This window comes from Leptodactylus fuscus, chromosome 1 (genome assembly GCF_031893055.1).
Source record: "Leptodactylus fuscus isolate aLepFus1 chromosome 1, aLepFus1.hap2, whole genome shotgun sequence".
NCBI classification, from domain to species: domain Eukaryota; kingdom Metazoa; phylum Chordata; class Amphibia; order Anura; family Leptodactylidae; genus Leptodactylus; species Leptodactylus fuscus.
The window spans coordinates 14,684,405-14,710,757 of NC_134265.1; the positions used below are offsets into that span (position 1 = coordinate 14,684,405).

At 45.3% G+C, this 26,353-nt stretch overlaps 2 protein-coding genes across 2 annotated transcripts in view; one reads left to right on the forward strand and one right to left on the reverse strand.

Moving 5' to 3' along the window:
• Positions 1–26,353, reverse strand: part of LOC142190426 (gastrula zinc finger protein XlCGF66.1-like) — a 198,610-nt gene that overhangs the window by 63,440 nt on the left and 108,817 nt on the right. The window lies entirely within an intron of this gene.
• The window catches only part of LOC142189903 (uncharacterized), a 490,808-nt gene continuing 478,057 nt past the window's right edge, over positions 13,603–26,353 (forward strand). The window contains exons 1-2 of the mRNA XM_075262259.1: positions 13,603–13,980; positions 22,228–22,373. Coding sequence (XP_075118360.1) covers positions 13,755–13,980; positions 22,228–22,373 — 372 coding nt within the window. The 5' untranslated portion in view covers positions 13,603–13,754. The remainder of the gene's footprint in view (positions 13,981–22,227; positions 22,374–26,353) is intronic.

Sequence of the window (26,353 nt, forward strand, 5' to 3'; positions counted from 1 at the left end):
TCATCAGTGATGGAGGAGAAACAGGTCAGGGATGGGGAGCAGCGAGTAGTTGGGTGGATGGATTGTCGGGGGAGTAGGGTGAGGCTGTCTCTGATGGTGTCAATTTTAGTTTTAAAGTAGGAGGCAAAGTCGTCAGCTGAGATGTGATGTCGGAGGGGGGGCGGGAGGACGGAGGAGGGAGTTGAAGGTGGAGAATAGTTGTTTGGGGTTGCGAGAGAGTGCGGATATGAGTGTGGTGAAGTAGACCTGCTTGGCGGCGGTGAGTGCGTTCTTAAATGTGAGAACTGCCTCTTTGTACCTGAGGAAGTCCTCCTGGGAGTGGCTTTTCTTCCAGAGGCGCTCTGCAACCCGCGAGGCACATCTCAGTTTTTTAGTCTGGTCAGTGTGCCAGGGTTGTCTATTGGTTGGTCGGGCTCTGGAGTTTGTGTAGGGGGCTACAGAATCAAGGGCTGAGGTAATGGTGGTATTATAGAAGGCAGCAGCGGCATCTGTGTCCTGGATTGAGGATATGTCAGCGAGTGGTAGGAGAGAGTCTGAGAGGGTGCAGGTGTCAAGGCGGTTGAGGTTCCTGCGGGGGCGTGGTGGTTTAGAGAGTGGGGGGTCCGTTGGAGAAGAGAGGGCAGAGAACGTTAGCAGGTTGTGGTCAGAGAGCGTGGATGGAGAGTTAGAGAGGTTGCATATGGAGCAGAGGCGGGTGAATATTAGGTCTAGTGTGCCCCCCTTTGTGTGGGTGCCAGAAGAGGACCAGAGGGAGAGACCAAAGGAGGTGGTGAGGGACAAGAGACTGGAGGCGGAAGGGTGGTCTGTGTTAATGGGGATGTTGAAATCCCCCATGATGATGGTGGGGGTGTCTGTAGATAGGAAGTGTGTGAGCCAGGTGGTGAAGTGGTCGATAAAGGCAGCGGTAGGTCCTGGCGGTCGGTATATGACGGCCAGTCGGAGGTTGGCGGGTGAGTAGATACGAACAAAATGCACTTCAAAGGAGGGGGGGGCTAAGGGCAGGTAGCGCCTGGATAGGGGCAAATGAACACTTGTCTGACAGGAGGTCGCCTACACCTCCACCAGGTTTGTTGTTGGGGCGGGGAGTATGTGAGAATTGCAGACCTCCATAGGCGAGTGCAGCGGGGGAGGCGGTGTCTGAGGGTGTCAGCCATGTTTCAGTGAGACCGAGAAATGTAAAATCATTGAGAATGAAAAGGTCGTGGATGTAGGTAAGTTTATTACATACGGAGCGGGCATTCCACAGTGCACCGGGGAGGGCAGGGGGAGGGGTAGGAGTGAGTGAGATTGGTTTGAGATTTCGGGGGTTCCGTGCTCTAGCGCCAGTTGTGGGAAAACGGCTGACAGTGGAGATTTGCTGTGGAGGTCCAGGGTTAGGAGATATGTCACCAGAAGTAAGGAGGAGCAGGGAGAGGGACAGCAGGTGTAGGTAGGAGAGGCTGCGGGGGGGTTGTATGTGTCTGGGGCGGAAAGCCTGCAGGTTTGTGAGGAGCTGTGCAGAGAAAGTTACAGTCCTATGAAAAAGTTTGGGCACCCCTATTAATCTTAATCATTTTTTGTTCTAAATATTTTGGTGTTTGCAACAGCCATTTCAGTTTGATATATCTAATAACTGATGGACACAGTACTATTTCAGGATTGAAATGAGGTTTATTGTACTAACAGAAAATGTGCAATATGCATTAAACCAAAATTTGACCGGTGCAAAAGTATGGGCACCCTTATCATTTTATTGATTTGAATTCCCCTAACTACTTTTTACTGACTTACTGAAGCACAAAATTGGTTTTGTAACCTCAGTGAGCTTTGAACTTCATAGCCAGATGTATCCAATCATAAGAAAAGGTATTTAAGGTGGCCAATTGCAAGTTGTTCTCCTATTTGAATCTCCTCTGAAGAGTGGCATCATGGGCTACTCAAAACAACTCTCAAATGATCTGAAAACAAAGATTGTTCAACATAGTTGTTCAGCGGAAGGATACAAAAAGCTGTCTCAGAGATTTAACCTGTCAGTTTCCACTGTGAGGAACATAGTAAGGAAATGGAAGACCACAGGGACAGTTCTTGTTAAGCCCAGAAGTGGCAGGCCAAGAAAAATATCAGAAAGGCAGAGAAGAAGAATGGTGAGAACAGTCAAGGACAATCCACAGACCACCTCCAAAGAGCTGCAGCATCATCTTGCTGCAGATGGTGTCACTGTGCATCGGTCAACTATACAGCGCACTTTGCACAAATAGAAGCTGTATGGGAGAGTGATGAGAAAGAAGCCGTTTCTGCACGTACGCCACAAATAGAGTTGCCTGAGGTATGAAAAAGCACATTTGGACAAGGCAGCTTCATTTTGGAAACAAAAATTGAGTTGTTTGGTTATAAAAAAAAGGCGTTATGCATGGCGTCCAAAAAGAAACAGCATTCCAAGAAAAACACATGCTACCCACTGTAAAATTTGGTGGAGGTTCCATCATGCTTTGGGGCTGTGTGGCCAATGCCGGCATCGGGAATCTTGTTAAAGTTGAGGGTCGCATGGATTCCACTCAGTATCAGCAGATTCTTGAGAATAATGTTCAAGAATCAGTGACGAAGTTGAAGTTACGCCGGGGATGGATATTTCAGCAAGACAATGATCCAAAACACCGCTCCAAATCCTCAGGCATTCATGCAGAGGAACAATTACAATGTTCTGGAATGGCCATCCCAGTCCCCAGACCTGAATATCATTGAACATCTGTGGGATGATTTGAAGCGGGCTGTCCATGCTCGGCGACCATCTAACTTAACTGAACTTGAATTGTTTGTCCAAAATACCTTTATCCAGGAACTGATTAAAAGCTACAGGAAGCGACTAGAGGCTGTTATCTTTGCAAAAGGAGGATCTACTAAATATTAATGTCACTTTTCTGTTGAGGTGCCCATACTTTTGCACCGGTCAAATTTTGGTTTAATGCATATTGCACATTTTCTGTTAGTACAATAAACCTCATTTCAATCCTGAAATATTACTGTGTCCATCAGTTATTAGATATATCAAACTGAAATGGCTGCTGCAAATACCAAAATATTTAGAACTAAAAATGATTAAGATTAATAGGGGTGCCCAAACTTTTTCATAGGACTGTATATGGTGGGGTAGGAGAGAGGGAGAGATGAGGATTTCTTTACTGACCAGACTGGTTTGGGGTGGAAAGGTGGTTTTTACAAGGATTGGGAGAACAACAGTGATTGAAATGAGAAACATTTCTGGTAGACAAGTGAGCAGTTTACAGCAGTTGGATTATGTTACCTTGATTTTGATTGTGAAATTGATAACATTTTGGCATCAAGTCCTGGGGGTAACTTTTATTTAGAGGGCCGCAAAGGTGGAGAATTGGCTGCAACCACTACTATCGGTAATGGTCCTCTAATATACATTAATACATTACCTCTACAGGGTTCTGATCAGGTGTTAATAGTCCAAACAACATGCTCCAGTACTTTAGCTGTAGATCAGAAACTACTTTCCCTTCCGACACCAGATTTAACCAAGCTTCACCACCATCATCATCATCATCATCCTGCTGAGATGGAGCCACTAAAGGAAACCTTGCTTTCAAAGGTATGTCCTGGAGCAGCGACTGAGCCAAATCTAAACACCGAGTCCTTTGGAACTGAACAAAATTCAAAGTGTCAAAAGACTTTAGAGACTGTTGAAAGTAATGGGATCCAGAATGAGGAGTTCATCACAAGGCTGACAGACCCAACTCCACATGCTGCAGCACAAGCCACCAGCAGTCAGACTAAGATGGTCTCTTCAGGGTTCACACTACCACTGGATTCCGTTATGAAGGTGTCTCTTCTTCAAGCAAGACACAAGATTCTTCGGCAGCCTGCTTTGTCTCCCCGCCCAATATTCCTGGCAGGAGTGCTGAAACACCACCCTCCTCCTCCTCCTCCTCCTCCTCCTCCTCCTCCACCCTCCTCCTCCTCCTCCTCCTCCACCCTCCTCCTCCTCCTCCTCCTCCTCCTCCTCCTCCTCCACCCTCCTCCTCCTCCTCCTCCTCCTCCTCCTCCTCCTCCTCTAGACACAACCCCAACTGCACGTGCTCTGGTTGTGTAATGTGTTATTGTTCCTGGTAGTTGTGATGTCACAGGAAGGGGCGGGGTCTCTCCGAGGTGGGCGGGGTCTCGGCCATCCCTGCTCTGTGCTGTATAGAGGGAGGCGGAGCCGAGCACATGGAGATGGAGAAGAGAAAGCAGTGAGGTGTCTGGTGGTGTCCTGTAATATCTCCATTCTCCTCACCTCAGTAATGAATTGTCTAGAATGGAGGGAGGAGCAACCTCATTATCACCTCACACTATAGCTCCGCCCACACAGGAGTCTGGTCACATGATCATGACGTCATCGCAGGTCCTTTAGCTCCGCAGTAAATAATATGTACAAGTGTGAACTGTGGTGAAGAGAGAGAGAGACTGCGGGGTAAGAGGGGAAGGGGCTTACATGGGACTGTATGTGAGGAGGGGGAGAGACAGGATTGTATTACATGGGACTGTATGTGAGGAGGGGAGGGAGTGATGTAGTTACATGGGACTGTATGTGAGGAGGGGGAGGGAGTGATGTAGTTACATGGGACTGTATGTGAGGAGGGGGAGGGAGTGATGTAGTTACATGGGACTGTGTGAGGAGGGGGAGGGAGTGATGTAGTTACATGGGACTGTATGTGAGGAGGGGGAGGGAGTGATGTAGTTACATGGGACTGTATGTGAGGAGGGGGAGGGAGTGATGTAGTTACATGGGACTGTATGTGAGGAGGAGGGAGTGATGTAGTTACATGGGACTGTATGTGAGGAGGGGGAGGGAGGGATGTAGTTACATGGGACTGTATGTGAGGGGGGGAGGGAGTGATGTATTTACATGGGACTGTATGTGAGGAGGGGGGAGGGAGTGATGTAGTTACATGGGACTGTATGGGGGGAGGGAGTGATGTAGTTACATGGGACTGTATGTGAGGAGGGGGAGGGAGGGATGTAGTTACATGGGACTGTATGTGAGGGGGGGAGGGAGTGATGTATTTACATGGGACTGTATGTGAGGAGGGGGGAGGGAGTGATGTAGTTACATGGGACTGTATGTGAGGAGGGGGAGGGAGTGATGTAGTTACATGGGACTGTATGTGAGGAGGGGGAGGGGGTGATGTAGTTACATGGGACTGTATGTGAGGAGGGAGAGGGAGGGATGTAGTTACATGGGACTGTATGTGAGGAGGGGGGAGGGAGTGATGTAGTTACATGGGACTGTATGTGAGGAGGGGGAGGGAGTGATGTAGTTACATGGGACTGTATGTGAGGAGGGGGAGGGGGTGATGTAGTTACATGGGACTGTGTGAGGAGGGGGAGGGAGTGATGTAGTTACATGGGACTGTATGTGAGGAGGGGGAGGGAGTGATGTAGTTACATGGGACTGTATGTGAGGAGGGGGAGGGAGTGATGTAGTTACATGGGACTGTATGTGAGGAGGAGGGAGTGATGTAGTTACATGGGACTGTATGTGAGGAGGGGGAGGGAGGGATGTAGTTACATGGGACTGTATGTGAGGGGGGGAGGGAGTGATGTATTTACATGGGACTGTATGTGAGGAGGGGGGAGGGAGTGATGTAGTTACATGGGACTGTATGGGGGGAGGGAGTGATGTAGTTACATGGGACTGTATGTGAGGAGGGGGAGGGAGGGATGTAGTTACATGGGACTGTATGTGAGGGGGGGAGGGAGTGATGTATTTACATGGGACTGTATGTGAGGAGGGGGGAGGGAGTGATGTAGTTACATGGGACTGTATGTGAGGAGGGGGAGGGAGTGATGTAGTTACATGGGACTGTATGTGAGGAGGGGGAGGGGGTGATGTAGTTACATGGGACTGTATGTGAGGAGGGAGAGGGAGGGATGTAGTTACATGGGACTGTATGTGAGGAGGGGGGAGGGAGGGATGTAGTTACATGGGACTGTATGTGAGGAGGGGGGAGGGAGTGATGTAGTTACATGGGACTGTATGTGAGGAGGGGAGGGAGTGATGTAGTTACATGGGACTGTATGTGAGGAGGGGGGAGGGAGTGATGTAGTTACATGGGACTGTATGTGAGGAGGGGGAGGGAGTGATGTAGTTACATGGGACTGTATGTGAGGAGGGGGAGGGAGTGATTTAGTTACATGGGACTGTATGTGAGGAGGGGGATGGAGTGATGTAGTTACATGGGACTGTATGTGAGGAGGGAGTGATGTAGTTACATGGGACTGTATGTGAGGAGGGGGAGGGAGTGATGTAGTTACATGGGACTGTATGTGAGGAGGGGGAGGGAGTGATGTAGTTACATGGGACTGTATGTGAGGAGGGGGAGGGAGTGATGTAGTTACATGGGACTGTATGTTGGATGACGGGAGCGAGTGATGGGAGTCGTTGTCATGGATACAGGGTCATTTGGGTGTTTCTGGCATCTAAGGTGGGGGGAGGGGTAGTGTCATACACAATATTACATGTCCAGCAGTGTCCCTCACACAGTAATATATGCTCATGTTTGCATGTAATGGGGGGCATGGTCCCTGGGGGGGCCTGCTGCATGTGTTTGTGTGGGATCCCAGGGGTATTGACTTTGTGTGTTGGGTTCCTGGGGCACTGCTTGTGTGAGAGGGAGTTCAGGAGATGGTCCTGGGGTGCTGTCACTTGTGTCCTTGTTTGGAGGTCCCTGGGATGCTACCTGTGTGTGTGAGGGGGTGCTGGTGGTGGCCCCTTGGGTACTTCCACCTGTGGGCATGTGGTAGAAGTCCCAAGGTACTACTGTGTAGTGTTTGGGTCACTTGGGTGCTGCCTTCATGTAAATGGGGGATTCCTGCAGTGCTGCCTGTATGTGGACGGGGGTAATTGATGGGCCCCGAGATGCTACCACCTGTGTGTGTTTGGGAATGCTGCCTGTGTGTTGGAGGGGTTCGACACCTGGGGTGATGCCACCTATGTGTTAGAGTGCTCCTGCTGTACGCTGAGGGGGATGGGGGCTGCCATCTGTATCCTGAGAGGGGCGCAGGGGCTGCTGTCTGTATGCTAGGGGAAATCCAGGACCTGGGGGCTGCCGCCTGTGTGCTGAGGTGATCCAGGCACTAGAGGGGTACCACTCCCAAATGGTGGTCTCTAAGCATTTCCTGTGTGTCATGAGATATCAGGAAGTGGAAAAAGCGTAACAATAGGAGAGTGGAGAGGGGATTCGGGGGTCGGGTGCTGGTTCCAGTCACATTACCCAAGACCAAAACACCCTGGCTGACCTCAATGGGAGCTGAGCTGCAGTAACAGGGCCTGGCCGCTATACAGGGGTATAGAACCATCTGCTTCCAGCACTGGACACTAAGGAGCCAATAAATCCCAATGATGGGCCAGAAAATCCTACAAACCCCTTTACCTATATACCGCACTATTGTCAGCCTTACTCTGCCCCAAAATGTTTTATAAAGACTCATCCTAAGCCGCACAGAACATGAGTGCTAAAAAGCCAAAATCACTTGTGTAATCCCCCCCCCGAGCACCGCTGACCCCTGACCCCTTTATATCCTTTCTACATTACTGTAATGACATTAGTTGTAGCGGTGATTCCAGTCTGTACATCATATAACCAGTGACCAACTATTCACCTCATGTCCAATGTCTACAAAGAGACCAAACATCATCTACACCCAAATATCTCATCACTATCACATTGTTATCTCCAGTTATTGTATTTTATTTCCATTGTCTCATCTTCTCTCCATTCAGGTTCCTACAATATAGAATCCTCTCAGTATCTTCTATAGAAGAGAATATTCCTGATTGTCCCATCAAGGATGGAAAGAGACAGGAACAAGATGGCGGAAAGTCTATTAAATCTCACCCTAGAGATCATCTACCAGCTTACTGGAGAGGTGAGAGATTCTGATGATGTCATCATGACATCATTCTTATCTATAGTAATAACAGATGATAGGACTGCAGATTTTCTCCACCTCAAATTTATGCTTAACTCTATAGCTCTGCCCTTCACCTCGCCAAACAAGCCTATTTCACCGCTCTCTTCTCTCTCCTGTAACCCTAAAAGTCTCTTTGAAACTTTTCACTCCTTACTCACTCTCAAGGTGCAGGCGCCATTCACAGATCTTAGTGCATAAGACCTGGCCTCTTATTTCCATGACAAAATTGAAAAGATCCCTCATGAAATTACTGCCCACTCTCCAGGCGGCATTGATCCCACTCACCTACTGCACTTCAGACTGATTATTCTCATTTTTTGATCCTGTTACAGAAGAGGAAGTCTCCCGGCTACTTTCTTCTTCTCGCCCTACGACCTGCAGTAGTGACTCTTTCCCCTCACTCCTTCTTCAGTCTCTTTCGCCTGCTCTCACGACTTGCCTTACTAAAATATTTACTATTTACTATATATTAATATCCACTTTTTGAAGTGGCCCTCACAAAAGCCTCCAGTGATCTGATGGCTAAATCCAATGGTGATTTCTCTCTTCTAATTCTGAATCTCTTGGCAGCATTGACACTGTAGACCAGAAGTCCTTAAACTTTTTAAACAGGGGGCCAGTTCACTGTCACTCAGACCATTGGAGGGCTGAAATATAGTTTAAAAATAAATTAAGATTATACGCTCCACAGTAGTTCCCCTCACAGTATTATACGCTTCACAGCAGGCCCCCCACAGTATTATATGCTCCACAGTACAAGCCCCCCCACACAGTATTATTTGCTGTTCAGTACGCCCCCCTACACTGTATTATATGCTCCTCAGTATGCCCCCCTCACACAGTATTATATGCTCCTCAGTACGCCCCCAACACAGTATTATATGCTCCTCAGTACACCCTTCCCACACACAGTATTATATATTCCTCAGTACACCCACCCACACTGTATTATATGCTTCTCAGTACACCCCAACACCCCCCCCCACACACACACACACATGCACACACAGTATTCTATGCTCCTGAGTACACCCCCCACACGGTATTATCTGCTCCTCAGTACATTCCCCCAAACAGTATTATATGCTTCTCAGTACCCCCCCACACACACACTTTATTATATGCTCAGTATGACACACACACATACACACTCATTCTATTATACTTACCCATGAAGAGCCACCGTGCATCCTCCTCCTCCTTCAGACTGCAGGCGCTGATGACTTACGACATGGCGCCTGCGTTGGGGCATAGGTCACGCTCTGCTCCAGGCGCACGGCCTACACTTACTGCTTTCAACTGTATGTACATTTGCACATACAACTGAAAGCAGTGATCACTCTCTAATGGGGAATCCTGTACTGGATTCCCCGTTAGTGGGCCATTTGGGCAACGTTGCATGGGCCTCATGTGGCGGGCTGGAAAAATGTCCATGGCGGGCCACATGTGGCCCCCGGGCCATAGTATGAAGACCCCTGCTGTAGACCATCAACTCCTCCTTACTATGCTCCACTCAGTCGGCCTGAAGTACACCTCACTCTCCTGGTTCTCCCCTTATCTCTCAGTCAGCCCTTTCAGTGTATTATTTGCAGGTTCTGTTTCTTTCCCTTGTTGTTTGGCTTCCTCAGGTATCAGTTTTAGGCCCCTGCTCTTCTCTCTCTACACAGCCCAGATTTGATAAACCATCACCAGATTTGCCTTCCGGTACCATCTTTATGCTGACAACACCCAATTTTCTACTTCATCTCGTGACATCACCCCTGCACTAATACAGAACACCAGTGATTGTCTCTCTGCTGTCTCAAATATCATGTCTTCGCTTTATCTGAAACTGAATCTCTCTAAGACTGAACTACTACTGTTTCCACCATCTAATAGATCTGTCCCTGATATATCCATTGCAGTCTTTGGCCTTACTATAACTCCTAGGCAGTAGGCCCGCCGCCTTGGGGCTATGTTTGACTCAGACCTTTCCTTCAACCCCTCCATATCCAATCCCTCACACGCTTATGTCATCTCCTCCTCAAAAACATCTTCAGAATACACCCTTCACTTACCAGAGATACACTAAAGACACTTATTGTCTCTCTGATTCATTCTCGCCTTGACTACTGTAACTCCTTACTAATCGGTCTTCCCCTCACTAAACTCTCCCCTCTACAATCTATTCTGAATGCAGCGGCCAGGCTCATCTATCAGGCTAGACGCTACAGCAATGCCTCTGGTCTGTGCCAGTCACTACATTGGCTGCCTATTCTTTATAGAATAAAATATAAAGTTATCCCCTCCTCCACAAGGCTCTCCATAATGCTGCACCTCCCTACATTTCCTCCCTCATCTCTGTCTACCGCCCAACCCGTGCTCTCCGCTCACTCAATGACCTAACACTTACATCCTCTATTATCAGAACCTCCCGCGCTCGTATACAAGACTTCTCCTGAGCTGCACCACTTCTCTGGAATGCTCTATCCCGGACAATCAGAGTAACTCCCAATTTCTACAGTTTCAAACGCAAACTAAAGACACATCTTATCAGACAGACCGATCACAATTCCTAATGTAATCCTTTCTGTAGTTAGAGTCACTAAAACTAATCCTCCTTTGATCACGCTCCAGCATTACACACAGGATATGACGCCGTATCTGACAGTAACTTCTTCACAGCAGCGCCTATCGCGCTCTATGGACGAGTACTGTGAGCAGATGGAGGGGTCATTCCTCCCCGCTCACACAGCACAGCACGATAGGCGCTACTGTGAAGAAGGACGTTCCTGACTAACTGTAAAGGGCTACGGTACCGGCGCCGATAGCGCTTTACCCGGGGCACAGATCGAGAAAGCCGACAGTGCGCTGAATTCAGCGTAGTGTCTGCTTTCCAGCAGTCTATAAAGCTGCCTGTGCCCCGGACCATGAAAGGTCCTCTTTAACTGTCATTGTTTATGTGTGTGATGTGGTAAGACCTCCAAAAATTACTTTTCTGGCCCTTAACGTGAGCCCTCCCAAATTAAGTTACAGGCCCTTAAGCTGAGCTACCAGCAGAGATTGAGGCCCTTCAGGTGACTTCATCCTTCTACCTGCAGAGTTTTAGGCCCTTTAAAATTGTTAGCCCCTCAAACGGTGGTTCCAGAACCATCACTCTCATTGTGTTGGATTGATGCAGTGGATTGGACTGAGGACCCAGACATTGACCTTGATTTTGATTGTGAAATTGATAACATTTTGGCATCAAGTCCTGGGGGTAACTTTTATTTAGAGGGCCGCAAAGGTGGTGAATTGGCTGCAACCACTACTAGCGGTAATGGTCCTCTAATATGGGACTCTACATTACCTCTACAGGGTTCTCATCAGGTGTTAATAGTCCAAACAACATGCTCCAGTACTTTAGCTGTAGATCAGAAACCACTTTCCCTTCCGACACCAGATTTAACCAAGCTTCATCATTATTATCCTGCTGAGATGGAGCCACTAAAGGAAACCAAGGCCTGTCCTGGAGCAGCGACTGAGCCAAATCTAAACACCGAGTCCTTTGGAACTGAACAAAATTCAAAGTGTCAAAAGACTTTAGAGACTGTTGAAAGTAATGGGATCCAGAATGAGGAGTTCATCACAAGGCTGACAGACCAAACTCCACATGCTGCAGCACAAGCCACCAGCAGTCAGACTAAGATGGTCTCTTCAGGGTTCACACTACCACTGGATTCCGTTATGAAGGTGTCTGTTTAAAAGAAGAAAAACGGAAACCTATCATAACAGACATTAACTGACACTAACTGATGGTAAGTGATCGTTTTTTTTTAACTGATCGATTTAATGGACACATTAGTATCAGTTAGGGCTCGTTCACATCTGCGCCCGGCACTCCGTTCTGCAGGTTTCCGTTTCCTGCACAAAACAGAGCAAGAGACGGAAACCTGCAGGAGTCTTTCAAACCCATTCATTTGCATGGGTTTGAAAGGTGTCGTGAGCGCCGGTGAGTGTTTTATGCTATCCGCTGCGAAACCAGTTTTTTTTAAACCGGACACAGAGTCCGACATGCAGTACTCTGTGTCCGGTTTAAAAAAAAATGTTTCGCTGTGGAGAGCATAAAACACTCACGGCCTGACTGCACGCAGAAGACGGAGACCTGAAAACGGCGTTCAGGCGCTGGTGTACCCAGTGTAAAGGACACAATATAAAATCCCATTGAAATGAATGGAAATTGCAAATGGACCAGCTGGTGTTCGTTGCTAAAATCTTTTACGGACAATAGCCATGGACACTGCTGAGCGGACACCATTGGTAGTGTGAACGCCCCCTTAAGCACAAGATTCTTTGGAACCAGAACAGGAGACCCCAGTGATTGCCATTGCAGCAGTGCCTAGGCCATCTTTCAGAGCAGTTCATTCACAGATTGAATTGGAGAAAAATAAGAACATTTACTGTGATCGAGTCTTCATGCACATTCGTGGGCATGGACAACCTAACGTACAAGATCCTCATGCTGAGCTGGCCTCATTACTGAACAAGATCAACCAGGATAACCAGGGCTGGAAACAGCCATCACATCTTACCGAAAGGAATCACCCTCGGTTTGGAAAGAAGCCATCTAAACGTTGCACCTTTAATTGAGTTGAGCATTGCACCAGCAGAATGTTAGGCCCTTTGGGTGAGTTGAGCCTCTAACCAGCTTAGTTTTTGGCCCTTGGGGTGATTAGAGTCTTGCACCAGCAGAGTTTTAGTCCTTGGGGGTTAGCCCTAAAACATTAATGTTTTTTTTTTTTTAACTATTTATTTACGGTGAAGTTGGTGGTGTTGGAGGAGGAGGACGAGGAACTTGTGTGCTGGCACAGACACATGGAACTGTGTCTCGTCAGTACTGTTGATGGGACTTGCTGGTTGTGGGTCCACAATATCTGCTATCCACCCTAGCATATGTTCCTGGTGCTCGGGCCTAGTCAGCGGGGTACCCTGCACCCTGCTTGATGTTGTGGCACTGGTGGCTGCCCCTCTTCAGTAGCTAATTGGATCTGCAGTCAAGCTATTGTGGCCTGGATCCCCAGCTAGATTTCCACGTCCACATCCCCGTCCTTGTCCCAGTGTGCTAATGACGAGGGGCACTGCTGGCTGCCTCTCTCCAGTAGCTGGACTGTGAACTGGATCCCCAGCTTGATTTCCTTGTCCCCGTCCATTGATGCTACCCTGACGCATCTTTGGCAGGTTCAGTGTATAGTACACAGTTCCTGCAGTGTAGCTCTGAAAAGAACTGTTGATTACTATTTTCCTGCCTAGCAGAAGCTACAATCTTTCTCACCCTCAACACAATGTCTCACCCTGACTAACTCCAATCTGCATCTGACACGAATATGGCTGACACTATTCTTATAAATCCGAGGTCACCTGATTTAGCCAGCCAATGACTTTTTCCTATTTTTTTTTTTGATGCCTATGTTTTCTTGCTTCCTGTCCCACCTTCCCTGCATAGTTATTGGTGCAAAAAATGCGCCAGGGAAGGTGGGAGGGCATACGAATTGTTACTTCGTTTACCGCGTGTTATTCGATCAGAATCGAATATGTCGAATACCCTGATAGTCGATCGAATACCTACTCCATCAAACGGTATTCGCTCCTCTCTAATATTTATTAATGTGTTTTCCCTTAACCAGGATTACACAGTAGTGAAGAAGACCTCTAGTGGGCGCTGTCAGGCTCATGTGTATGAACGTTATGGAGGAACCCTGAGCCCAATCTGGGGGCCTCCATCTCACCCCCTGATACAGGAGGAGATCAATGGACAGAAGATCCTAGAACTCACCAACAAGATGCTGGAGCTGCTGACTGGAGAGGTGACACTGCTGGGAATGCTGGGACATTATACAGTAACTGGAGGGGTCGGGGTGATGACTGTATCATTGTGTTGTCAGGTTCCTATAAGGTGTCAGGATGTCGCTGTCTATTTCTCCATGGAGGAGTGGGAGTATTTAGAAGGACACAAGGATCTGTACAAGGAGGTGATGATGGAGGACCACCAGCCCCTCACATCAGCAGGTAATAGACATGACTATATACACATGGACTTCCATTATTTGTATCTACAGAATGAATTCAGTCCCTGTCTGTGTTTCCTACAGGTAGATCCAGTGAGAGGACAACACCGGAGAGATGTCCCAGTCCTCTTCTTCCACAGGATGATCAGGTAGATGGAGATATTCCCTATGATGTGTAGACGGGCTGTGAAGTCCTTGTGGTCAGTCTTGTTGTATCCAGCAGTATTAGATGGTTATATACATGGGCGGTGTCATTGAGCCGCCATCTAATATGTTTCTCCGGCTTCTCACAGACCTGCAGCTACTGTCAGGACATCTTTCATCTTCATGCGGATTAATGATCTAGAACATTCTCTGTGACTTCCCCATTTGTCCGGTGACTTTTACATTATTTGTTTCCCAGATTTTCCATCAGGATAAAGATGTGAGTGACATTAATGCTATATCTATGAGAATACAGGAAGATCCCTATGTGAGTGGTGATGAGGAGTGTGAGGAGGACATTCCTACAGGGAACCGCCCAGGTGAGGAGTCACCACTATATAAAGCACAGAAGGGTCACTGATTCTAGTCAGACATTGTTTAGACTATTTGTTGTTCCCCGATTCAGATAAAATACTAATAATACATGAATATAAATGTGATACCGCTATAGGGGGGAATAAATGTAGTATAGAATATAATGGAAGGACCTGACATCGATGTGAACGAGGCAAATTTCCTCATCCCCGGCTGTCAGTCCTCGTGAAGGGAAAGAATTTACCAGAATTATATAGCAGATTATTTCAGCTACTGGTAATAATAATCCTCCTGCTCGATCTTCAGGCAGATTCCACCTCAGAGCTCTATGGAAATAAATGGGAGGTGGAAAATCCCGCCTGGTCAGTAAGGAATCTGATGGAGATTCGGGGGCTGATTTGGAAAAATTCTTCTGAATTCACTGTGTAAGCCTCACCTTAGACCCCAATCACATTATGGAATCTGGACTAGAAAATCTGGTCTGTACATCAGTCACATTTCCCAGCCTGAACTCTGTCCACACACCAGGACTCCCCGTATCTTAGTGATCTATGATGCTAGGAGTCCCGGCTTCCTTGTGACTCCACAGACGCATACTACATACTGTATGGGACAGCAGATCTGCGGGGACTTTGGGCTGGGAATCTGTTGTGTGTATGGGGTGTAATACAGTAAGATTTATGGCATCCTAAAGTATTATTCCACATAAGTGGCCATATTTACGCAGCTATGGATTGTGTTCACCTCTACAGTGACCTAGAGCAGTGGTGGCGTCTCCTGCCCCGCTTCATTACTATTCACTATCACTGACCTCCGTTTCGGCACAGTGAATACTAATGAAGTAGGCCGCGCTGCCATCATTTGCTGCCTGTCTACTACATAACACGGTCTGAAGCGTCTCAGGCAGCGACAGCTCAGTGGGGAATATACTTGTAAGGTTATGTTACTGAAATAAAAGTAACATCAGTTTTCTTCTTGTCAGATGACTGTACCAGGAGGTCACAGAGACATCTGATATCTACAGATTATAAAACAGAGGATCATGGGATCACACAAGATCCATATGAAGAACATGACATTACTTTAGATGTTCCCTCAGCCCAGAGAATTCACACACGAGAGAAGCCATATTCATGCACAGATTGTGGGAAAGGTTTTATATGCAAATCAAGTCTTGTTCAACATCAGACATGTCAGACAGAACAGAAGCCATATTCATGCTCCGAATGTGGGAAATGTTTTACCAGGAAATCAAATCTTGTTCAACATCAGAGAATTCATACAGAAGAGAAGCCATATTTATGCTCCGAATGTGGGAAATGTTTTACTCTTAAATTAAGTCTTGTTCGACATAAAAAAGCTCACACAGGAGAGAAGCCATATTCATGCCCAGAATGTGGGAAAGGTTTTACGTGCAAATCATATCTTGTTCAACATATAAAAACGCATACAGGAGATAAGCCATATTCATGCACAGATTGTGGGAAAGGTTTTACATGCAAATCAAGACTTGTTGAACATCAAAGAACTCATACAGGAGAGAAGCCATATTCATGCCCCGAATGTGGGAAATGTTTTACATGCAAATCATATCTTGTTCAACATATAAATATGCATACAGGAGAGAAGGCATATTCATGCACAGATTGTGGGAAATGTTTTTACCGGAAATCACATCTTGTTGAACATCAGAAAACTCATACAGGAGAGAAGCCATATTCATGCCCAGAATGTGGGAAATGTTATACTCAGAAACCACATCTTGTTCAACATCTGAGAACTCACAAATAATCGTTGATCCTGTTTTGTATCTCTGGCAGTTGTAAATCTGATTGGAGTCCCATAAGATTGTAGAGACTTCGGTAGTAGTCTCAGAAAGATTAAGCTAAAGTGTCAGGATGGGACAGAGACTTCCCAGTGTCGTTTTTGGAACCTTTTAGTACATTTGCATACTTAATATTTGGTGTCTACACGGCCTTTCACTTTGCATCTGGCTCCAGTAGGTCCTCCAGTGTTTGTGAATCCCTGTTATGTTTATGGGAGGATTCAGATGTTTGTATGTGAGTAAGATGTCACCTTAGACTTCACTGAACTATGTGATACTAAATCTCCAATAGTCAAAAAAAAACACAGATGAGAAAAAGAGACCTCAGTCACAAAATTATTATAGGATAAAACTTCACTTTTATTAAATATTTTCTAAAACAGAAAAATTGGAGTGCTGGTCTCCTAAATACTATAAACAACCTCACATCCAAACAGGTTGCTGAATGTGTAAGATCACAAAAACACCCAACACACGGGGGGCAGGTATACAGGGGAGTAGTTCAGCTGGTCTCTCCCTATACTGTATAATTCACTGACTCCCTTCACAAAATAAGAGTGAGAAATTGTGCTGTGACTATAAAGATTCTAAACCAGAAGACCTTTACCTGCATCTGATGTATCCCTCCCCTCCCTGAGGCTACTGGCCTAGTGCCACACCAACAGGGGTAAGAGAGGGTAACTAACAGCCAAAAGGTCACTGGTATAACCGGTTAAGGACCGGGCCTTTTTTTTCAAAACTGACGTGTCACTTTAAATGGCAATAACTTTGAGACACTGTAACTTACACAAGTGATTTTGAGAATGTTTTTTCGTAACACATTATACTTCATGTAAGTGGTAAACATTAATCAATATTTTTGTATTTATTTATAAAAAAAGTAGGAAATTTGATGGAAATTTGGAAAAAATTGCAATTTTCAAAATGTGAAATTCTCTGCTTTTCAGGCAGATAGTCATACCACCCAAATACATGAATAAATATTATCTCCCATATCTCTGCTTTATATCGGCATCATCATCTTTTGATTGTTTTTTTAATTTATTTTTGATATTACAAGGCTTACAAGTGTAACAGCAATTTTCTAGATTTACAAGAAAATTCCCCAAACCATTTTTTAGGGACCACTTCAGTTCTGTAAGGAATTATAAAGGCCTGTATAATAGAAACCCCCACAAATCACCCCATTTTCAAAACTCCACCCCTCAAATTATTCAAAACAGCATTTGGGATGTTTGTTAACCCTTTAAGCATTTCATAAGAATAAAAATAATATGGAGGTGAAATTTAGACATTTAATTTTTTTTTTTTTTTTACTAATACATTCATTTAAACCTAAAATTAACACATTCACAAAGGGTTAAAGGAGAAAATGCATCTCACATTGTGTTATGCAATTTCTCCTGTGCACAGAAATCCCCCATATGTGGGTGTAAACTGATTTTTGGGCAGACGGCAGCGCATGGAAGGGAAGGAGCGACACTGGGTGTGTGAACAGCAGATTTTGCTGAAATAGTTTTCAGGCACCATGTCTCATTTGCAGTGCCCTTAGAGTACCAAAACAATGGAAACCCCCCAAAAGTGACCCCATTTTAGAATCTACACCCCTTACAGAATTCATCAAGGGGTATAGTGAGCATTTAGACTCTACAGTTGTTTCACAGATTTTACTAACATTGGGATGTGTAAATGAAAAATTACTAAAATGTCACTTTTATCCGCAAAGTTTTCATTTTCACAAGGGGTTAAAGGAGTAAAAGCCCCCCACAGTTTGTTAAACAGTTTCTCCTGAACACGGCAATACCCCATGTGTGGCTATATTCTGCTGTATGGGAACATGGCGGGGCTTGGAATGGAAAGAGCGCTATATGGCTTTTGGATGGCAGATTTTGCTGGAATAATTTTTAGGTGCCATGTCTCATTTTCAGAGTCCCTAGGGTACCAATACAGTGGAAACCCCTTAAAAGTGACCCCATTTTGGAAACAACACCCCCCACAGAACATATGAAAGGGTATAGTGAACATTTTGACCCTACAGCTGTTTCACAGAGTTTATTAACATTGGGCATGAAAATGAAAAATTACTTTTTTTCCAATAAACTGTCAATTTAGCCCCAAATTTTTAATTTTCACAAGAGGATAAAGGAGAAAAAGCTCCCTAAAGTCTGTTACACAATTTCTCCTGAACACAGAAATACCCCATATGGGGTCATAATCTGCTGTATGGGAACATGGTGGGGCTCAGAATTGAAAGAGCGCTATTTGGCTTTTGGAGGGCAGATTTTGCTGGAATATTTTTCAAGTCCCATGTCGCATTTGCAGAGCCCCTAAAGTATCAATACAATGGAAACCAACGACCCCATTTTGGAAACTACACCACTCATAGAATTTATCCAGGGGTAGAGTGAGCATTTTGGCCTCACAGCTGTTTCACAGATTTTATTAACATTGGGACATAAAAATGAAAAATTACTTTTTTTTCCAATAAATCGTCCATTTAGCGCCATACTTTTAATTTTGCAAGTAGTTAAAGAATTAAAATCCCCCCACAGTTTGTTACACAATTTCTCCTGAACACGGCAATACCCCATATGTGGCCATAATCTGCTGTATGAGAACATGGTGGGGCTCAGAATGGAAAGAGCGCTATTTGGGTTTTGGAGGGCAGATTTTGCTGGAATAGTTTTCAGGTCCCATGTCTCATTAGCTGAGCCCCTAAAGTATCAATACAATGGAAACCCCTCAAAAGTGACCCCATTTTAGAAACTACACTTATCAAGGAATGAATCAAGTGGTACTATCATTTTGAGCCTAAAATGCTTCCCAAAAATTAATGTAAATATTGAAATTTTGAAAGAAATATGCCATTTTGGTGCCCAATACGTTGCACCCACTTTGTGTTGTCAGAGACCTGCACTCCTAAAACTATTAAGTGGGCCATCCCGAGGGGCAAAAAATTATTTATGTGGGTGTAAACTGCTGCTTGGGCACACAGCAGGGCTCAGAAGGGAAGGAGCACTGCGCGCTTTAGCTTTTGGGGTACAGATTTAGAGGGACTTTCTAGGGGGCCATGTTGCTTTTGGAGAGACCTGGAGGTAACTGTAAACCCCATTTTGTAGGGGCAAGTTTAGGGTCTCTGCAAAAGTGTCATGGCATCCAAAAACCAAACAGTCTGTGCTCCAAAAACCCAAACGCTTCTTCCCTTCTATGTCCGGCTGTGCCCCAATATCAGTTTATACCCACATATGAAATTACGTACATTATCCTGGGTACACCAGTGTCACACATGTGGCATAAACTGCGGTTTGGGCACACAGCAGGGCGCAGAAGGGAAGGAGCGCTATTTTGGTTTTTGGACATCATGCCACTTTTGTAAAGCCCCTGAATAGCCAATAAAGTGTAATCCGCAGACATGTCACCGCATTTTGGACACTACCCCACTGATTGCGTAGCAAGCATTTATAACCCTTGAGTGTTGCATTTATTTAGTTTCCAGAAATGAATGCGCAGCTGATAATGAGAAGATAAAATGAAAATTTTCCAGAGATTCGCCATTTCAGTGCCCGATATGTTGTGCCCAACTTATGTCAGCAGAGATACTCCAAATACTGGTAAGTGGGTATCCCGGGCACAACAGCTTTTAGAGCGTTCATCTCTGATACAAGTCGGGCACAACATATTACACACTGAAATGACATATTCCTGGAAATATTTTCATTTTCACCTCTCACAATTAGCTGCGTATTCATTTATGGATAATAAATTATAGCAACACTTGGGGGTTAAAAATGCTCTCTGTACCCCTGGATAAATCCTTCAGGGGTGAAGTTTCCAAAATAAGGTCTCATATCAGGGGATTCCACTTTACTGGCGTTTCAGCTCTGCAAAAGTGTCATGGCATCCAAAAACCAAACCGTCAGTCTGTACTCCAAAAACCAAATAACCCTTCTTCCCTTCTGTGTCCGGCTGTGCCCTAATATCAGATTATACCACATGTGACATTACATGTCACTGAAGGAGTAAATAAATATAACCTTTATTTGTGTATAAATAAAATAAGAAACAAAAAACAACCCTATGTGTAAATAAAATATATGAGAAAATTCCAATGAATGCTCGTACTAGTGTCTGAGCAGAATGGTGATAATTTCCCATAACCATCTAATGGTCTCAAATGAAAATTTCGATATATCATCTAGATATTCAGTGACATATCATGCACTTGGAGGAACTCTCCTCTCTGCCACCAGCGAGGGTTGATGGAAACATTTCCGTCATATTCTGCACCAGTTGCTTGTGGTAATCATTTATGCGATTGGTCCTCCCCTCTACCGGAATGAAAAACTAGATAATATTTTTATACCGGGGGTCGAGGATTGCAAAAATCCAGTATTGTTTGCTCTCCATGATGTGTACAATGCGTTTGTCACTGAAAAAGCAGCCCAACATGAAGTTGGCCATGTGTGCCAGAGTGTTAATCGGCATGACTTCGCTACCCCCACCGGAAGGGTCACTCTCCATTTCCTCCTCCCCTTTGCCCCATCCGCGCTGAAGCAATGGGACGCACTGAACTTGCCTGCTAGCCTCCTGTGTGAGAATGACATCATCTGCCACTTCATCCTCCTCCATCATTCCACGCTGAGAAGAGGACAGGAGTGTGCTCTGACTATCCTGCTGTGATGGGTCTGCTCCTATCCCGGACTTCTCAGTGTGCAGTGTGTTATCCCTGATTGCGATAAGGGATTCTTGTATCACATAGAGGAGCGGGATGGTTACACTCACTAATGTGTTGTCACAGCTGACCCTCTTGGTGGACTCCTCAAAGACATGTAGGATTTCACATAAGTTTGCCATCCATGGCCACTCATGGTTGACAAACTGAGGGATCTGACTTTGAGGAACCCTTGGGTTTTGGAGATGGTACTCCATCAATGTCTCTGCTTCTCACACACCCTGCTCAACATATGGTATCTTGAATTCCAGCATGTGGTGATGTAACACAACAGTCGGTGTTCGGGCAGATGTAGGCGTTGCTGGAGGGTTTGAGGCGAGCAGCGGCTACTGTAGACTTACGAAAGTGGGCGCACAAGCGCCGCACTTTCACCAGTAGCTCATGCACATTGGCGTAGGTCTTTAAAAACCGTTGCACCACCAAGTTGAAAACGTGGGCCAGGCATGGAATGTGTTTGAGTCTGGCAAGCTCCAGAGCCGCTACCAGGTCCCGGCCATTATCACACACAACCATGCCTGGGCCCAGGTGCAGCGGCGAAAACCACATTGCCGTCTCCTCTAGAATGGCATCGCTCACTTCGAGGGCAGTGTGTTTTCTGTTTCCCAAGCTAATGAGCTTCAGCACGGCTTGCTGACATCCCCCCATGCCAGTGCTGCAGCGTTTCCAGCTCACAGCTGGGGTCGATGTTACGGTGGAGGGTTTGTGAGAACCCCTGCCAGGAATGTTGGGCGGGGAGAGGAGGTAAGCTGCCCCAGTTTGCTACCCAATCCCAGCCTCCACAACATTCACCTAGTGTGCTGTGAGTGAGATGTAGCGTCCCTGTCCGCATGCGCTTGTCCACACGTCGGTGGTCAAGTGGACCTTAGTGCGAAGTGCAGAACTCTGGACCTGCCTGATGTTATGGGACACATGCTGGTGCAAGGCGGGGATGGCACACCGTTAGAAGTAGTGACGGCTAGGGACGGCATAGTGAGGTGCCGCAGCTGCCATCAGGTTACGGAAGGCCAGAGTCTCAACAAGCCTAAACAGCAACATTTTCAGGGCCAGAAGTTTGGAGGAGGGGGGAGTGATGTATTTACATGGGACTGTATATGAGGAGGGGGAGGGAGTGATGTATTTACATGGGACTGTGTTGTATTTTATTTACATTGTCTTTTCTTCTCTACATTCAGGTTCCTACAATATAGAATCCTCTCAGTATCTTCTATATAAGAGAATATTCCTGATTGTCCCATCAAGGATGGAAAGAGACTGGAGCAAGATGGTGGAAAGTCTATTAAATCTCACCCTAGAGATCATCTACCAGCTTACTGGAGAGGTGAGAGATTCTGATGATGTCATCATTACATCATTCTTTTCTATAGTAATAACAGATGATAGGACTGCAGACTTCCTGCACTTCAAATTTATGCTTAAATCTATAGCTCTGCCCTTCACCTCGCCAAACAAGCCTATTTCAACCCTCTCATTTCCTCTCTCCTGTAACCCTGAAAGTCTCTTTGAAACTTTTCACTCCTTACTCGCCCCCAAGGTGCAGGCGCTATTCACAGATCTTAGTGCAGAAGACCTGGCCACTTATTTCCATGACAAAATTTATAAGATCCCTCATGAAATTACTGTCCAATCTCCAGGCGGCATTGATCCCCCTCACCTACCGCATTTCAGACTGTTCATTCTCATCTTTTGATCCTGTTACAGAAGAGGAAGTCTCCCGGATACTTTCTTCTTCTCGCCCTACGACCTGCAGTAGTGACCCCTTCCCCTCACACCTTCTTCAGTCTCTTTCGCCTGCTCTCACGACTTGCCTTACTAAACTATTTAACCTCTCTCTCTCTTCTGGAATTTTTCCATCCTCTTTCAAACATGCTGTTGTAACCCCGCTATTAAAGAAATCCTCCTCTTCCTCTCCAAAATCTTGGAACGCTTGGTCTATTGTTGTTTAATCCGCTATCTCTCTGCTAACTCTCTGCTTGACCCCTTACAATCTGGTTTCAGCGCTCTGCACTCTACTGAAATGGCCCTCACAAAAGTCTCCAATGATCTCCTGACTGCTAAATCTAATGTTGACTTCTCTCTTCTTCTTCTGGATCTCTCGGCAGCATTATACACTGTAACACACCATCAACTCCTCCTCACTATGCTCTGCTCAGTCGGCCTCGCGGATACTGCGCTCTCCTGGTTCTCCTCTTATCTCTCAGACTGCACTTTCAGTGTATCATTTGCGGTCTCTGTTTTTTCCCCTCTTTCCCTTGCTGTTGTGTTTCCTCAGGGCTCAGTCCTAGGCCCCCTGCTCTTCTCTCTCTACACAGCCCCATTGGACAAACCATAACCAGATTTGGCTTTCGGTACCATCTTTATGCTAATGACACCCAATTATACACATCTTCCTGTGACATTACTGCTGCACCAATACAGAACACCAGTGACTGTCTCTCTGCTGTCTCAAATATCATGTTCTCGCTTTATCTGAATTTAAATCAGTCAAAGACTGAACTACTACTGTTTCCACCATCTAATAGATCTGTCCCTGATATATCCATTGCAGTCTCAGGCCTTACTATAACTCCTAGGCAGCAGGCCCGCTGCCTCGGGGTCATGTTTGACTCAGACCTTTCCTTCACCCCCCATATCCAATCCCTCACACGCTTATGTCATCTCCTCCTCAAAAACATCTCCAGAATACGCCCTTTCCTCACCAGAGATACATTAAAGACACTTATTGTCTCTCTGATTCATTCTCGCCTTGACTACTGTAACTCCTTACTAATCGGTCTTCCCCTCACTAAACTCTCCCCTCTTCAATCTATTCTGAATGCAGCGGCCAGGCTCATCTATCAGGTTAGACGCTACAGCGATGCCTCTGGTCTGTGCCAGTCACTACATTGGCTGCCTATTCATTACAAAATACAATACAGTCCTATGAAAAAGTTTGGGCACCCCTATTAATCTTAATCATTTTTAGTTCTAAATATTTTGGTATTTGCAACAGCCATTTCAGTTTGATATATCTAATAACTGATGGACACAGTAATATTTCAGGATTGAAATGAGGTTTATTGTACTAACAGAAAATGCGCAATATGCATTAAACCAAAATTTGACCGGTGCAAAAGTATGGGCACCTCAACAGAAAAGTGACATTAATATTTAGTACATCCTCCTTTTGCAAAGATAACAGCCGCTAATAGTCGCTTCCTGTAGCTTTTAATCAGTTCCTGGATCCTGTATAAAGGTATTTTGGACAAACAATTCAAGTTCAGTTAAGTTAGATGGTCGCCGAGCATGGACAGCCCGCTTCAAATCATCCCACAGATGTTCAATGATATTCAGGTCTGGGGACTGGGATGGCCATTCCAGAACATTGTAATTGTTCCTCTGCATGAATGCCTGAGGATTTGGAGCGGTGTTTTGGATCATTGTCTTGCTGAAATATCCATCCCCGGCGTAACTTCAACTTCGTCACTGATTCTTGAACATTATTCTCAAGAATCTGCTGATACTGAGTGGAATCCATGCGACTCTCAACTTTAACAAGATTCCCGATGCCGGCATTGGCCACACAGCCCCAAAGCATGATGGAACCTCCACCAAATTTTACAGTGGGTAGCATGTGTTTTTCTTGGAATGCTGTTTCTTTTTGGACGCCATGCATAACGCCTTTTTTTATAACCAAACAACTCAATTTTTGTTTCCAAAATGAAGCTGCCTTGTCCAAATGTGCTTTTTCATACCTCAGGCAACTCTATTTGTGGCGTACGTGCAGAAACGGCTTCTTTCTCATCACTCTCCCATACAGCTTCTATTTGTGCAAAGTGCGCTGTATAGTTGACCAATGCACAGTGACACCATCTGCAGCAAGATGATGCTGCAGCTCTTTGGAGGTGGTCTGTGGATTGTCCTTGACTGTTCTCACCATTCTTCTTCTCTGCCTTTCTGATATTTTTCTTGGCCTGCCACTTCTGGGCTTAACAAGAACTGTCCCTGTGGTCTTCCATTTCCTTACTATGTTCCTCACAGTGGAAACTGACAGGTTAAATCTCTGAGACAGCTTTTTGTATCCTTCCGCTGAACAACTATGTTGAACAATCTTTGTTTTCAGATCATTTGAGAGTTGTTTTGAGTAGCCCATGATGCCACTCTTCAGAGGAGATTCAAATAGGAGAACAACTTGCAATTGGCCACCTTAAATACCTTTTCTTATGATTGGATACACCTGGCTATGAAGTTCAAAGCTCACTGAGGTTACAAAACCAATTTTGTGCTTCAGTAAGTCAGTAAAAAGTAGTTAGGAGTATTCAAATCAATAAAATGATAAGGGTGCCCATACTTTTGCACCGGTCAAATTTTGGTTTAATGCATATTGCGCATTTTCTGTTAGTACAATAAACTTCATTTCAATCCTGAAATATTACTGTGTCCATCAGTTATTAGATATATCAAACTGAAATGGCTGTTGCAAACACCAAAATATTTAGACCTAAAAATGATTAAGATTAATAGGGGTGCCCAAACTTTTTCATAGGACTGTATATACTTATCCCACTCATCCACAAGGCTCTCCATAATGCCGCACCTCCCTACATTTCTTCCTTCACCTCTGTCTATTGTCCAACCCGTGCTCTCCGCTCAGTGACCTATGACTTATATCCTCTATTACACCACACAACAACAAAAAATAATTTTCGTCTTCTATGGGGCAAAAACCATTCGTCTTGTACTAAATTGATTGTGCGGATTCCAAATCCGAAGTCAGAATTGTTGGAACACGTCAGGAAATGTTGCTATCCATAAGTAACCCTAAATGGATTAAACACTGGCAAAGCATTGAACAATTTTGAACAGAACGAGTTTTATTCCAACAATTTCCTGATCTGCATCAAAGTTTTTGTAGTAAACAGTGTATGGAAATGTAATGGAATAACAAAATGTCAAAAAGTCTCATTTTTCAGTGTAAAAGTCTTACTTGCACAAGGCCCGGACTGTTATATGGGCTTCAGGCATCTGCTCTTGTGTTTGTGAATGGTCATATTTTCCCATTACAAGAACCAGCAGTCGTCCCCCCATCGCGTTGGGATTGCAGCGGCCCTGAGATCTGTTCTCCAGTGTAGAACTATCTTTATGGATCCGCTCTCCATGTTCGTCATTTACATGTCCCAAATTGGGTGGGAAAAAGTCAAGATGGGAATGTAAGAAATGTATTTCCAATGACATTCGGCAGCCGAGTTGTCCATATGCTGTAAGCCTGGTGTCTACTAATGTACCCAAGGAAGTTCTGCACTACTAGCACAAATACATCCC